At 52.4% G+C, this 13,983-nt stretch overlaps 1 protein-coding gene across 2 annotated transcripts in view; it reads right to left on the bottom strand.

Annotated features, from left to right (window-relative positions):
• Nucleotides 1–12,694, bottom strand: part of VDAC1 (voltage dependent anion channel 1) — a 28,661-nt gene extending 15,967 nt beyond the window's left edge. Inside the window, exons 1-2 of one of the 2 annotated variants that reach the window (XM_036088948.2) lie at nt 12,566–12,694; nt 510–582 (exon numbers count right to left, since the gene is read on the bottom strand). In XM_036088948.2, coding sequence (XP_035944841.1) covers nt 510–576 — 67 coding nt within the window. In that variant the 5' untranslated portion in view covers nt 577–582; nt 12,566–12,694. Of the gene's footprint in view, nt 1–509; nt 583–12,343; nt 12,494–12,565 lie in introns of those variants that run through there. The other variant, XM_036088954.2, reaches the window with a different exon arrangement.
• Between the last annotated feature and the right edge of the window lie 1,289 nt (nt 12,695–13,983).

Below are 13,983 nucleotides of genomic sequence, written 5' to 3'. Positions count from 1 at the left end.
AACTATTAATAGGTGAAATAACTAACTTGAGAGTAGCATCTCTGCCTCCCTTCTGCTGTTCCAAAATGCCATGAGTGTGTAGGGAGCCCGTTTCCGCTGCTGCCTGCCTACGTGTGGAGCTCAGGTGCCACCAAACGGTAGCAGAAAGAAAAGGCACAGCAACCCCCAGGGTCCCACCTGCACTCCCAGCAGAATGTGAGAAAAAGGTACACGACAGCATGAGCACGTGCCTAAGAATGTGCTACACTGAGAAATCATACCCTACCGCAACAGCACACACAGAGCTGCTCCCACCCGTGGGAGAGAAAATCAAAATGTCCACTTGTCTATAGTAATTCACGAGCCTGCCCCTACCGGGTGCACAAACCAAAACTACTTTACTAGCCATAGAAAGCTTGTCTTATTTTCCCTAACATGAAAGTTCTAAGAGCTGACTGACCCGCGTCTCTCAAAATGTGATGGGTCAAATCCCAAACATGCCAACCCAGCCGGTGAACTGAAACACTCACCATAACCCTTGGTGAAGACATCCCTGGCAGATTTGCCAAGATCAGCATACGTGGGAGGCACAGCCATCTTCTGCTACAATAAAAGAATCACCAGAAGAAATACATCAGTAATTAGGGAAATTAGTTTTCCATCAATAAAAATTATTAGCTGTAATTAACAACCAATAAAAACCATCGGCGCATTGTTCCAGGTGTGCACAGGGAAGCCTTACTACCTCGTGCTTCTCCTTGTATCCAGAGGTTGACATACCTAATAAGTTTTTGTTGATAGCCGATCAGCCTGCCTTTAGATCTCTTCTCCTTGGCATCCCCAGGACCAAGTACAAGCTCAGAATATAGCAGGAATCAGTTAATATTTGCTGAACGAATTAATTGTCAAAGACACATTCCCATGAGCCAACTACTTAGTGAACTGCAGGACTCTTGCCAATAAAACATATCTTCTTACAAAATGTCGGCTGCTATGACATTAAATGCACTGAAGAGATATCAGAGCTTTTTCAGGCCAAACTATTTTCCATACGGTTCTGATTTCATTCATTCAACAAAATATTTACAGAGTACCTACTATGTGCCAAATGAATGTAACTTTTCAAAAAAACTTTGCATTTCAGGGGAACACATTTTTTGAGTATCATATTCCTCACAGAGAATAGAGTAAAACCAAACAATTAGGCAACTCTTCACCTGGAAGGAAACGAAACTACACACACCCCTGAAAATTTAATGTAAACAAACATTTGTTGAGCTGCAATGGGACTTTATTTTTAAAACCAACTATCAGGGGGGCGCCTGGGTGGCTCAGTCCATTAAGCATCTGCCTTCGGCTCAGGTCATGGTCCCAGGGTCCTGGGATCAAATCCCACATCGGGCCCCTTGCTGAGCAGGGAGGCTGCTTCTCCCTCTGCCCCTCCCCCTGCTCATGCTTTCTCTCTCTCTCTCAAATAAGTAAATAAAATATTTTAGGGGCACCTGGGTGACTCAGTCGGTTAAGCGCCTGCCTTCAGCTCAGGTCATGATCCCAGGGTCCTGGGATCGAGCCCCACATCAGGCTCCCTGCTCAGCAGGAAGCCTGCTTCTCCCTCTCCCTCTCCCACCCACCCTGCTTGTGTTCCCTCTCTCGCTGTCTCTCTCTGTCAAATAAATAAAATCTTTTAAAAAATAAAATAAAATTAAATAAATAAATAAATAAAACCATCAGGGGCACCTGGTGGCTCGGTTGAGCGCCCAACTCTTGATCTTGGCTCAGGCCATGATCTCAGGGTCGTGAGATGGAGCTCTATGTTCAGCAGGGAGTCTGCTTCTCTCCCTCTCCCTCAGCCCCTCCCCCTCCCCCTGCTCGCCTTGCTCTTTTCTCTTTATAAAATAAATAAATAAATCTTTAAAACCAACTATCAAAGTACTACTTGAGATTGTTGCACATCACTAAGTCAATCAACAAGCATTTATTAAACACCTCAGTGTTCAAGGAAGGTAAGTAATTCAAACAGTCTTTGCCCTAAGGCTTTGCTTTGACGTATTACAACACAGAATTAAAATCCTAATCCAGGGCAGCACACACAGTGTGCTCCATCCAGGAGGAGAGAAGCCATGAGAAAACAACCATCGCCTACATCTTCTCCATTTCCAGAATCATTAGCTTCAATTAGCAGAAATTCAATAAACCCACAGATGGCTCCATTAATTTTTAAAATACAGTTTACCGGGGCACCTGGGTGGCTCAGTCGTTAAGCGTCTGCCTTCGGCTCAGGTCATGATCCCAGGGTCCTGGGATCGAGCCCCGCATCAGGCTCCCTGCTCCGCGGGAAGCCTGCTCCTCCCTCTCCCACTGCCCCTGCTTGTGTTCCCTCTCTCGCTGTGTCTCTGTCAAATAAATAAAATCTTTAAAAATAAAATACAGTTATACCTAAATTGCCAAACTGAATCTGCATATACCCCATCTGAAGTCACATATGTATGTATTCACACAAATAAACATGGCATGTTCCCGGTAAGTGGGAACCCAATGAAAAGTGGTTCAAGTGACCCCAGGGGGACAGTATCCCAAATGGAAGCCGCATTGCTGACCTAACCTTCCAAGACACCGCAAGAAGCCCACGGAAGCAATGAGTACACTAGAAAATAAACAACTGGGGTGCCTGGGTGGCTCAGTTGGTTAAGCATCTGCCTTCGGCTCAGGTCATGATCCCGGGGTCCTGGGATCGAGCCCCACATTGGGCTCCCTGCTCTTTGGGAAGCCTGCTTCTCCCTCTCCTGCTCCCCCTGCTTGTGTTCCCTCTCTCGCTGTGTCTCTCTCTGTCAAATAAATAATAATAAAATCTTTAAAAAAAAAAAAAAAGAAAGAAAGAAAATAAACAACTCTAAACTTCCACCATTTTAAATTATAAAATTGTGGTCCAAGTCCTATTTTACTTTTTGCAGAGGTTTTGCTAATTCTGCCTCAGCGCACTTTTGTGTCAGCGCAGAGCGGAGAAGCAGCCAGTGAGCTGTTTACGCTATCCTATTTTTGTTGCTCTTGTTATTTCTTGCACATGATCAAGCTAGAACCAAGGATAGCTCAGTCCGCATTAGGGTCAGGGCACGAAGAACATGGGGGAAGATTCACTTTAGGCTGTCCCCATTGGCTGTTTCAGGTCTGGGGACTCCCCTCTCCTGACCTGTTCCCCTCCCACCCCAAACAAACCTCACAGACACACCCACCCCTGGGACAGACCAGGAAGCCATCCACCAGGTCCTCCAGAACAGAACAGCACCAGCCTAAGGCATATGTTCTGGCCGCAGACGGCCCTGGTAACTCCCAGGAGAAGCAACGGACACAACCCTGTGTCAAAGGCTGAGCTAATGCAGTCCTGAGGAAATCTGCACAACATCTCAGCGAAGGGCCCACAACATTCTCCACCCCAAGCAATGCTAACAGGAATCCGTGAACTGAGCACCCCTCTTCAGTGCTGCCCTTCCCCAGCTGGCCACAAATGCAGCCCCAGGGTGAGGGGAAGAGCAGCACGATGGCAGTATCTCCCGGTGAGCTAAGACCTCCCTGTACCTCAGGCACCAGGCCCTTCCCAAGTACCCTCTGCTGGCTCTAGGGCCCACCTCACCAGACAGGAGCAGCTTTCATATCTGGGCTGGTCTGTCCCTCAGGGAAAAGGCAGATCACTCATCATTTAACGCTCCGCCAAATACCCTCACTCATCACTAAGCCCCAAAACTGAACAAGCAAAACCACCTGTCAAAAAAACAAAAACCAAAAACAACACACTCCACTGCCAGCAAACGTCACCCTAAAGTACCTGGCCATTCAAGAGATTACCATCTAAGGACAAGGGAATTGGGGCCGCAGAGGGAGCTTGGATAAGGCCAGGCTCTCCGTGTGGCTCCCGCTCAGCACCCCGCAGGGAAGACGCACAACCACCACCCGATGAGTGCGGAGCCAAACCCACTCCTGGACCTGAGGAAACCCCCACCAAGGAAGGCAAGAGGATGACTGCCCCTTCACTAAAGGCCCCCAAATGCTGTGCAAATGTAGCTTCCCCCCTGCTTTTGGTGCAGTCTTCTGCTCTCCCCACCCAGTCTCCTTCTGCATTTTTTTTAAGATTGATTGATTGATTGATTGATTTGACAGAGAGAGACACAGCGAGAGAGGGAACACAAGCAGGGGGAGTGGGAGAGGGAGAAGCAGGCTTCCTTCGGAGCAGGGAGCCCGATGCGGGGCTCGATCCCAGGACTCTGGGATCATGACCTGAGCCGAAGGCAGACGCTTAATGACTGAGCCACCCAGGCACCCCTCCTTCTGCATTTATCTGAGAACTGAGGCAAGGCCCGAGGCAATCTGTCTCTGAGCTCAGCTTTCTTACAACTGCCAACAGCACCCAGGAAATGCCCATTTTTACACAGTTCTCAGCACCCACTGCAAAAACAATTTTAGTGTAGAAATAAAGATTCCCATTCATGGTTTCTCTGGCCAGGACCAGAGGGAAGAGAGCTTGGCATCCTGCTTTCTCACGTAACCTCCTGCCTGTGCTGAGGCTGAACGCTGGCCCCAACCCCTACCTCCACCCAGATCAGCTCCAAATCGCTCACCATCTGTCTCTGCGGCATCCACCCCATGTGCCTTCAGAAGCCCGGCCTCTAGAGGCTGAGCACAAAGCGGGGCACTCTGATATAGGAAGGCAGGCAGCCAGGCCTGGACAGATGGGAATCAGAAGGCTGCCTGCGAAAGGCAGGAACCCATTTGTCTTCAAGGCAGAGCCTGGGAGCCTGGTTCCGGAGGATACATGGGACACAAGGGATGGACAGGACTGGGCTGAGCAGACCCGCCCCCAGTCACTGATGACTTTGAGAAAGCCAGTAAGTCACGGTAGGAGACAGGAGTCCATGGTATCCCTCCACAGCCTGCTAGCCTACCTACCCACCCATACCCTGGCTGACCTTGAACAGATTATGCAAGCTCCATTCCAGCTGAGGAATGAAAATCCAGCCCATACTGGAAGCTCGAAGGGTGGAGATAGTATATCGCCCAGCGTGGCCTGCATAACACTTATGTAACCTCCACCTTGGGGAGACTCATCAGTAGCCTGGTAGTGACAGCGGCTCTGCTTCCAGCGCCCCCACCACTCCCCTGGTGCACACCTACCCCCAAATCACACCCTTGAACTCAAAGCATCCCAGAGCCTGTCATGCCTAAATTTATCCAAAATATGTAAAAAGCTATGTGTCAAAGATGACAAGCCCTGGCACGTAGCAGATATTCAATATAAATGTCTGTTTAATGAGTAATGTGCAAGGAGCATGAAAGTATTTTTACAGTAGGAGGAAAAGAAATAGAAACTTAGTATCTGACAAGAGGGTTTAAGTAAATGACAATGTAGCCAGGCAGTAGGCTCTCGCTCTGCAGGAAAATTGCAGCCCGACCAGGGATTGGGGGTGGAGAGATCCACAACCAGCACCCTCCACCCCCACCATGGCCTAAGGAGAGCTTAGTTCCGGCTGAAGAGACCCAAGTGCCTTCAGAAGTGATGACTGCCACTTCTGACCTCAGAACAAGGCGTGGACTTTATTCTAAGGGCCTCAGGGAGCCACTCTAGAGTGAATGACACATCTGTGTTTGAGAAGCTCACTCAACAAACAAATTGGTAAAAACGTAAATGAAAACATCCACCATTGGTGTGGAAAATGGTCACTCCCGCTCACGCCAGGTGTTAAGTACTTTGTACAGTACAGCCCCTTTGGAGACAGCTGCTGGCCAGTGCCTAAGTGGGCATACGTTAACCTAGTGGCAATTCTACTGCTAGGAACCCACCCAAGGCACCCAAAGATGTATACATGAGGATGCTCACTGCAGCATTATTTATCATTTTTTCTTAAGATTTTATTTATTCATTTGAGAGAGAGAGAGAATGAGAGAGCATGAGAGGGGGAAGGGTCAGAGGGAGAAGCAGGCTCCCGGCTGAGCAAGGAGCCAGATGTGGGATGAGTCCCGGGACTCCAGGACTCCAGGATCATGACCTGAGCCTAAAGCAGTCGCTTAACCAACTGAGCCACCCAGGCTCCCCCGCAGCATTATTTATAACACATAAGCCAAAAGCAACCTAAATGGCCAACAGGGAAATGAATGAATAAAATTAGAATACTTGCAAACTAAGGAGTATCACGTGGTAATCAAAAAGAATGAGATGGATTTATGCATGGTGGCAAAGAAAGCTATCTTTGATACACAGTTGACCCTTGGACGACAAATCTACTTATATGCGGATTTTTTTCAACAAATTCAGTGTAGTACTGTAAATGTATTTTCTCTTCCTTATGATTTTCTTAATATTTTTTCTCTAGCTTAGTCTACAATAATATAACATATGTAACATATAAAATATGCGTTAATTGACTATATATTACCCGGAAGGCTTCTGGTCAACAGTAGGCTATTAGTAGTTAAATTTGGGGGGAGTCGAAAGTCATACAAGGATTTTCGACTGCGTGGAGGGTAAGCACCCCTAACCCCCATGCTGCTCAAGGGCCAGCTGTAGTTAAATGAAAAAAGCAAGTCACAGACAATGTGTAATTTCCCTGTTATTAGAGGAAAACCCTTTTACATGCACGTCTGTATGTTCATACATTTGCAAATGATGGAAAAGCTGTAAGCCCATCTGTAAACTGTGGCTGCCTGGGAACTGCTTGGAAAGGAAAGGGGGTTTACAGAAGGAGTGGAGTTAAAATAGGATTTTCAGTGTTTATTCCACTTCATTATTTAAGTTGTTGGTATATACTGGTAATTTTTTTTGAGGGCAGAAAACTAAAAGATCCAACCAATGTGTGTGCAATTGAGCTACGCTGCCTTCACCACACTGCAGTAAATCCCATTCTAAAAGGCTGTTGCAGTGCAGGTGCCAAAAGGAAAAGCCATGTGGAAAGTATCTATCCTGGTTCCAAGAACGGTTCAAACTGCACTGAGATGGCAGGGCTAACAGGTAAGGCCTAGAGGGGGCACATTCTATTCTCAGGTGACCGGGAGGCAGGAGAAAGAGAGGATCCCCTAATTTTAGCATACATGAGAATCGCCTGAGCCACTTGTCCAAAAGCCTCCCTCCCTCCCTCTCGGCCTTTCCCAGCCTAACCAACAGGCAGCGCAGCACTTTTGTCTGCAGAGGGCTTAAGGATCCAGGTGCCTGACGACCAGTGCAGTGGCCGACACAGGGAGCAGGGAGCCTTAAGCTCAGTCAGGAAAAGACTTCTGCGCAAGGCAACACCCAATGGGTTGAGAGACACCACCTTCAAGGGCAAAGGCACAACAGGGCTAGGACCTAACCCCAGGAGCCTCCCTGCCACAGCATTTCCCAGCCCATCTGGGTGCCCAGGCCGCGGGGTGCAGTGACTAGAAGGAGCTATAAGCCTGGCAGAGGTTCCACCTGCCCCAGCCTGTACTAGCTGTGTAACTCTGGACAAGCCTCTGATAAACTCAGACTCCCAGGGTCTCATTTTGCTCATCTATAAAACGGGGCTAACAATAGTGCCTTTCTACCAGAATTACCGCAAAGATTAAGTAAGCTAGGTAGGCAGAGCACGTGGGAACGTCTGGCACACAGTGAGGACTCCGTAAACGGCAGTGCTAATCATAATCCATTATTCTGGATATTCTTTTTTTTTTTAAGTACTTTATTTATTCATTTGTCAGAGACAAAGAGAGCATAAGCAGGGAGAGCACAAGCAGAGGGAGAAGCAGACTCCACGCTGAGCAAGGAGCCCGACAGGGGACTCGATCCCAGGACCCCGGGATCATGACCTGAGCCAAAGGCAGATGCTTAACTGACTGAGCCACCCAGGTGTCCCTATTCTGGATATTCCTTGTTTGCCCCTCCAGATCCACTTTGCACCTCCATCCTGCTCTATGCCCCAAGAGCTGATCATTATGGACTGCTATCAAAGGCTATGGCTGGTTTTGGTCAACAGGAGGTACCAGAAGAAGATGGGAGAGCGAGGCCGGGGTACTCATTCCCCAAGCTCCCTCCCTGCTGGGGCTCAGGTGGGCACTGACTACTTTCCAAGGCCACAGCTCCTGCCAAGGGGCCCCGCCCAGGTTCTAAAAGACCCAGAGTGGGGGGTGGGGGGGCACACATCACTTGTCAGGTGCTCCACACTGTGCTCACAACTTTGCAAATGATCCCTTCATTATGCTTTCTTTGATTACTGCATGGAAGTGTGCATCTGATTCCTGCAAGGACCCTGACCAACAGAGCAATCACCTCCATCACCATCACCATCCTGAATTTCCCTTAGAAAGGGAATATTGTAGGAAAGCCTTTGGTTCTGCTGTTTCTCTTAACAGCATTAGAGGTGGTTTGTCTGAGCAGAACTAGGCCAGCATATAGGAGGAGCATCAGGCCAGCCAGGGATTAGAATCAGAGCACCTCCCCCTAACTCTGGGGACCAGGAAAAGCAAGTTCCCCAGTAGAAGGCCAGCCCAGCTCTGAAAGCCAATATACTGGGCCAACACCATGAGAAGCCTCCCCACAGACCCCCATCCCACACTTTCTCATGAAGAAGGCAGGCCCTGGTTAGGTCTACAGGATGCTGGCAAAGCCAACGTCCTGCGCTCTGGTAGCAAGTCTGTGTTCCCAGTGCAGCTGTCCTTCCCTCCCACTCCACGACAGTCTCACACCGGGCAGCCCAGCTTCCTAGGCTTGCTTCTATTTTAAAACACTCTGGGAGGTAGGCCACCACCAGCAAAGCCTTCAGTAAGAAGCTTCAAAACAATGTAACTGACTTGGGGGCACCCTGCCTGCCTCCCCACCCATCAAGGGAAGAAAGGCCTGGGCTGGCAGGCAGCATGCCAAGGTCTGAGTCCCAGGCGCACCCAGGGCTCCTTCCTGGCCTCAGACTCCCCAAGTTCCCTGGAGCCTCGCTACCTGGCTTGACCCAGTGGGGTTAAAATAGACAGTGCTTGGGCAGGTAGATTTGGGAGTCAAGCAGCCCTGACCCAGTGGGGTTAAAATAGACAGTGCTTGGGCAGGTAGATTTGGGAGTCAAGCAGCCCTGAGTTCCAATACCACTCCACAACTCTCTAGATATGTGACCTGGGCAAGACAAGTCTCACTTTTCTTCAGCTCTAATATGGGGAAAGAGTACCTGTCTCAGCATCACTGTGAGAACTGAATTAGACTGTTAACATAAAATACTTAATACAGTGAATGGTACCTGGGAGGCATGCAACAACCACAGATAGTATTTTGTTAGAGGTTTACATTTTATATATTTCTTATTATAATTACCGGTGCTATGCAAGTTATCAAAAGGTCACCCTCAACCACAGGGTCCAGAGTCCTCCCTGACCACAATGAGGTACTGTTTAGCTGAATATTCTCCAGGTAAGTCCTAGAACGCCTCCTACCTCATTCCAGGAAAAGCTGACCTTTCTCCTGATAGACACCCAGGGTCACTGTCCTTGCAACGAAGAGGGGTGACTCCACTGACTGCAATCCACTGACAGCTAGCCTACACCCAGCCAGACACATGTTCACTCTGATCAGCGTGAAAGAAGAACACTCCCCGGCTGAACAGCAAATTCTACCCTATTAGCTCATCACAGTGGCCCCTTGGTGTGCTACCTCGGTGTGAAACTGCCAGCCCTGGGTCCCAACTCTGTGCTCAAGCCTCCTGACCCATGAAAAGGAAACAATAGTACCTCTCTCCCAAGGTTTGTAGGATGGTGGATTCAACATCACAGAACGTATGTTAATCCCCCAGGAGGGTGCTGAGCAGGCTCTCAAGTAAGAATGACTGTTTTGATGATGATGATCACACAGTGGAGAAACTGAGGAACAAGACAGTGACTTGACCTGTACTAGATCCAGTGGCTCACGTCAGAGACGTGTTGTGAACTCAATCTGCGTTCCAAGACTCTCTCCAGCACAGTTCTGGGTAAAGGGCATAGATACCCAATCACCCACACCCCCCGAGAGCAAGCAGTCAAAAGGAGGAAGGTGCCCAGGCCCAGCTGAGGATCCCACTGGTCACATTTCCTCAGTGGCTACCAGAGGAGTCTGTAAGAAGTCCAAGGCCACAGACCCTCTGAGTCCCCTGAGGGGCTGCCTGCAGGCTTGGGCTGGCTCTCAACCACAGACATGCTTCTCTCAGTCACCACCAACAAAGAGGTCAGGCCATGAGAAATTCCACCAAAGGCAAAGTGAACTGCAATGCCTTGGGAGCATCCTACTGGTAAAGGTGAGGGTCAATGACCAGCTTGAAGGGTACTGCCCACATCTGCCCAGTGCCCATCAGTACCAGCAGCCCACGGCAACTCCTCACTGTACGGTCCCCCTAAGCCACTGTGTTTGTGTCTACAAATAGCCCTGCTTATAGAATGGAATACAGAAATAAAACTAAGTAATCAACTGACAGCAGGGTCAACCATTTTACTCTGGACAACTCCAGTGCTGAAGTTACCAAACCACCCACCATCAGAGAGGGGGGGAAAAGCACCAGGCCCAAAACTTTAGCAGAATCCCATTCACCTGGGTCACCCTCCCCCGCAGGCCCAGAAACACAGTTCTACAGGTTTCCCACAGGAAGTGAAAAAGTCACAGAATGAAGGTAACATGTTTAAAGCAGTTATTTCAAATTAGGAAACCATTCTGCCTCTCAGCGCTCTAGGGCTGTACATTCCCCTGCAGCTCTTGAAACATGTGTGACTCTCGCTAAGCAAGGCTATTTTCTGGAAGTGAGCGAGATGTGCGTGCCCCTTAGAAAGGATGTCCAAGATCAAGAGACTATGGTCTGGGCCTGCAGCCACTACATATGCCCATTCAATGAGCACAAATACTTAATGAGCACCTACTATAAGCCATGTGCTGCAATGCTAAAAACTATCCTTCTATCAGGAAGGGTGAGTTGCCTCTTGGATAAAAAGCAAGAATGCATTTACCCCCAAAGACCCTTCTCAAGTACCTACTGTGCGCCAAGTGGCCCCACCCCAGGCACTGAAAACAAAGCTACATAGGGCTTAAGCCTAACCCTGCAGACCTCAGTCCAGAGCTGGGGTGGAGAAACAAGGCTAGCCCTGGGCAGTCTGCCCTGGCCTTGCCAACTGAGTGTTAGGCAAAGGAGGGGTCCATTCCCTATCTCCCCCAGAGAGGTGAGGCTGGTCAAGGACTAGGCTTCCCTCAGGTCCAACAGGGCTAGGCTTCCCTCAGCTCCGCACCCACACGCAACTTCCTGCTTCAGCCTGACCTTGTCTGTCTATAAACTTACAGGATTTTTCCTGAAGTATCCTGAAAATTACTCAATGCCTGGCACACAAGTGTTTAATAATAATGTTTAAAATAACAGTGGCTGTTTATGTTTATTGAACCCTTTCCAGAACACCACGTGGAGTAAAAATGGTGTGCAGAGGATGGGCTAAATCCTCCCAAAAAGCCTCAAGGCTGTCAAGGTTTCTACCGAAGGCTCTGAGTTAACCAACTCATTTCATTCTTCCCAAAAACCCAACGAGGGAGAGCTATAATTACTCCTATTCCACAGATGAGAAAACCCAGGCCTGGTATCGTCCCGGCTGTGTGACCTTGGACAAGTCACTGGGACTGCAGCCCTGAAATCCAAGGGCCCTGAACCAGTTCCGTGAAAGCACCGCCACACTCGGTGAATGAATGAGCACAGGAACCGGGAATCCCCCCTAAGGCCAAGGAGGCCACATCCGCTCCCCGCCGGGCGTCCTCTCCCGAGGCCTAGCCTACTGCCCAGGGCCCAGCGGCCTAGGTCGACTCTCAGCCTCCGGTTCCGCCCCGTAAGGAGCTGGCACCCGCGGACAAGTGCCGGGCGCCAGCTTCCCTGGGCGTGGACCAGACAGGCCGGACAGGGCGTGTGGGGCTGGGAGCGAAGGGCCACGGCCGTCCCAGGAACTCATCCCCGCGGCGACAGCATGGCCCGCACAGGTCCGTGGGCCAGGCCCGGCGAGCGTGGGTGGCAGGCGGTCCCCCGCCCGACCCGCGCTGGCGGGATCCAGGGCCAGAGGGCGCCGCCGGGAAAGGTCACCTAGACCTGCAGCCGGCCTGGCCTTCCGCGGCGGCGGCCCGTGCCCTTCCGCCCGCAGGTCCCCCCGCAGGCTGGAGTCGCCGCCGCAGGCGCCCCCCGGACGTCCGGCCTCCCGCTCCCCCGCCCGAGCCCGCTTTGCCGCCGGCCCGCGCGGCCTGCTGTGCCAGCCGCTGACCGGCCAGGCCCGTGCGGGGTGCTCCCGCTCCCTCCCTGGGGCCCGGCCCTCAGCCCCTCGCCCACGCCCGCTTCCCCCCGCACCGCCTCCCCCCTCAGCTCCGCCGGGCCGATCGCGGACCCGGGTCCGAGGCGCCTACCTCAGTGGCGGTGGCGGCGGGCTGAGCGGCTGCTACCGCGGGGGCTGCAGCGAGAGGAACGCAGCGAGCTGCTGGGCCGAGGGCGGGACGGCGCGGACGGCGGCGGCGCGGACCCGCCCCGACCCTGCGCGCCCGGACCGGCGAGCTCCGCCCCTGAGCCCGCCCCGGACACCGACAAGGCCTGGGCCCGGGTCCCCAGCCCCTGCGGGCCCGCGCCCTTACCTTCCTGCGCTCTCAGTGCCCGCCGCGGATGCGTGTGCCCACCGGGTGTGCGGGCCCGCGTGAGAGCTGCGTGCGCCCGGGCACGGGGACGAGGCGGCGTGAGGGCTGACGTGCGCAAGCTGTGTGCGTGCGCGGGGACACGCGTGCCGGCCGCCCGTGCGGGTCAGTCTTGGCTGGAAATCCTCCGGGTTGAAGCTTGCGGGGAGGGGGGGAGGGTCTTCCGGTTCGCTGAGCGGTGGCCGGGTTGGGGGGGGTGGGTCCTGCGCTAACAGAAGACGCGCGGGATCCTGGGCCCGCATCCTGACCTCGGGGCTGGGAGACAGTCGCCCTCCCCCGGGAGATGATGCGGCGAGCGGTGCTGGACCAGCGCCTAGCCCGGGTGGCCTAGGTGACCCCCGGGACCCCTACCCGGGCAAAGCCCGCACGGGATGTTAAATGGGGCTCTGTGCCCCTGGGGGTAGCCCCAGGCCTGGCTGGGGGACTCGGCGCCCGGGGCGGCGCGGATACGAAGGAGAGGCCACGACTGTCGCTCCCCGGCTCCCGGCCCCCGGTCCCCGGCTCCCGGCTCCGACACAATGTTTCCCAACTCTGACCCTTGCTTGCACTACGCCAGGCTCGCCGAGCCCCGCGGCGGCCGAGGGCAAAGCGCTGAGAAAAACCCCTGTGCGCCGAGTTTGCACTCCAGATTTGCAGATACTTTTTCCCTGGAGCGAAACTGCTAGTAGCCATTTTCGGAGCATTTTGAGAAGTGCAAAAAGTAAATTGCGTTTCGCCAGAATATCTCCTGAGTCTCCCAGCGCGCAGACGTAATGCAGGTTCTGGCCAGCCGGGGGCCCCTCGGGGACCCCGCGTCCAACAGGGGCCTGCCTACCCCGGTAAGAGTGTGGCGTCTCCCCGCTAGGCCTGAGCCGGTGGTCTCCTTCACCAAAGAATTACCACTGAGTGTTCCCAAGAATGAATCACTTCGTGGCTGGATGAAGATTCTGCACGTCTTTCGCCTCAGCCAACAAACGTTCTCCAAGGCTTGGGGCGTCTGGGGCCCCGGTGGGGGCGGTGCAGGGCTACGGAATCAGGACCCTCGCTAGCTGTGGCTAACACCTGTGGCACAGATTCAAGGAGTAGGCAACTGGGGCATGGGCAGAGGCAGTCAGGACAGGCTTCTGGAAAGAGATGGCAGTTTAAATGGGAAAGGGCAACTGGTGTTCCAGTGGGGGTGGGATGTTGAGGAAGAAGGGCGCTAGCTTATGGGGGGGCGGGGCGGGGTGCAGACAAGGTGCACTGGGCTCTGTAGAGGGCTCAAGTCTGATTGAAAATGTGAGCAAGCACAGCTAAACCCCTTGAGGTCCTGGAGCGTGGAGGACCGATGCTAGAATTCTCCCCAAGCCCATGAGCTGCTCCATGGCTGACTGGGAGACTCA

Source organism: Halichoerus grypus, chromosome 2, assembly GCF_964656455.1.
Source record: "Halichoerus grypus chromosome 2, mHalGry1.hap1.1, whole genome shotgun sequence".
NCBI lineage: Eukaryota > Metazoa > Chordata > Mammalia > Carnivora > Phocidae > Halichoerus > Halichoerus grypus.
The sequence above is the reverse complement of the archived record's forward strand: the minus strand, read 5'-3'. Positions and strand labels throughout refer to the sequence as shown.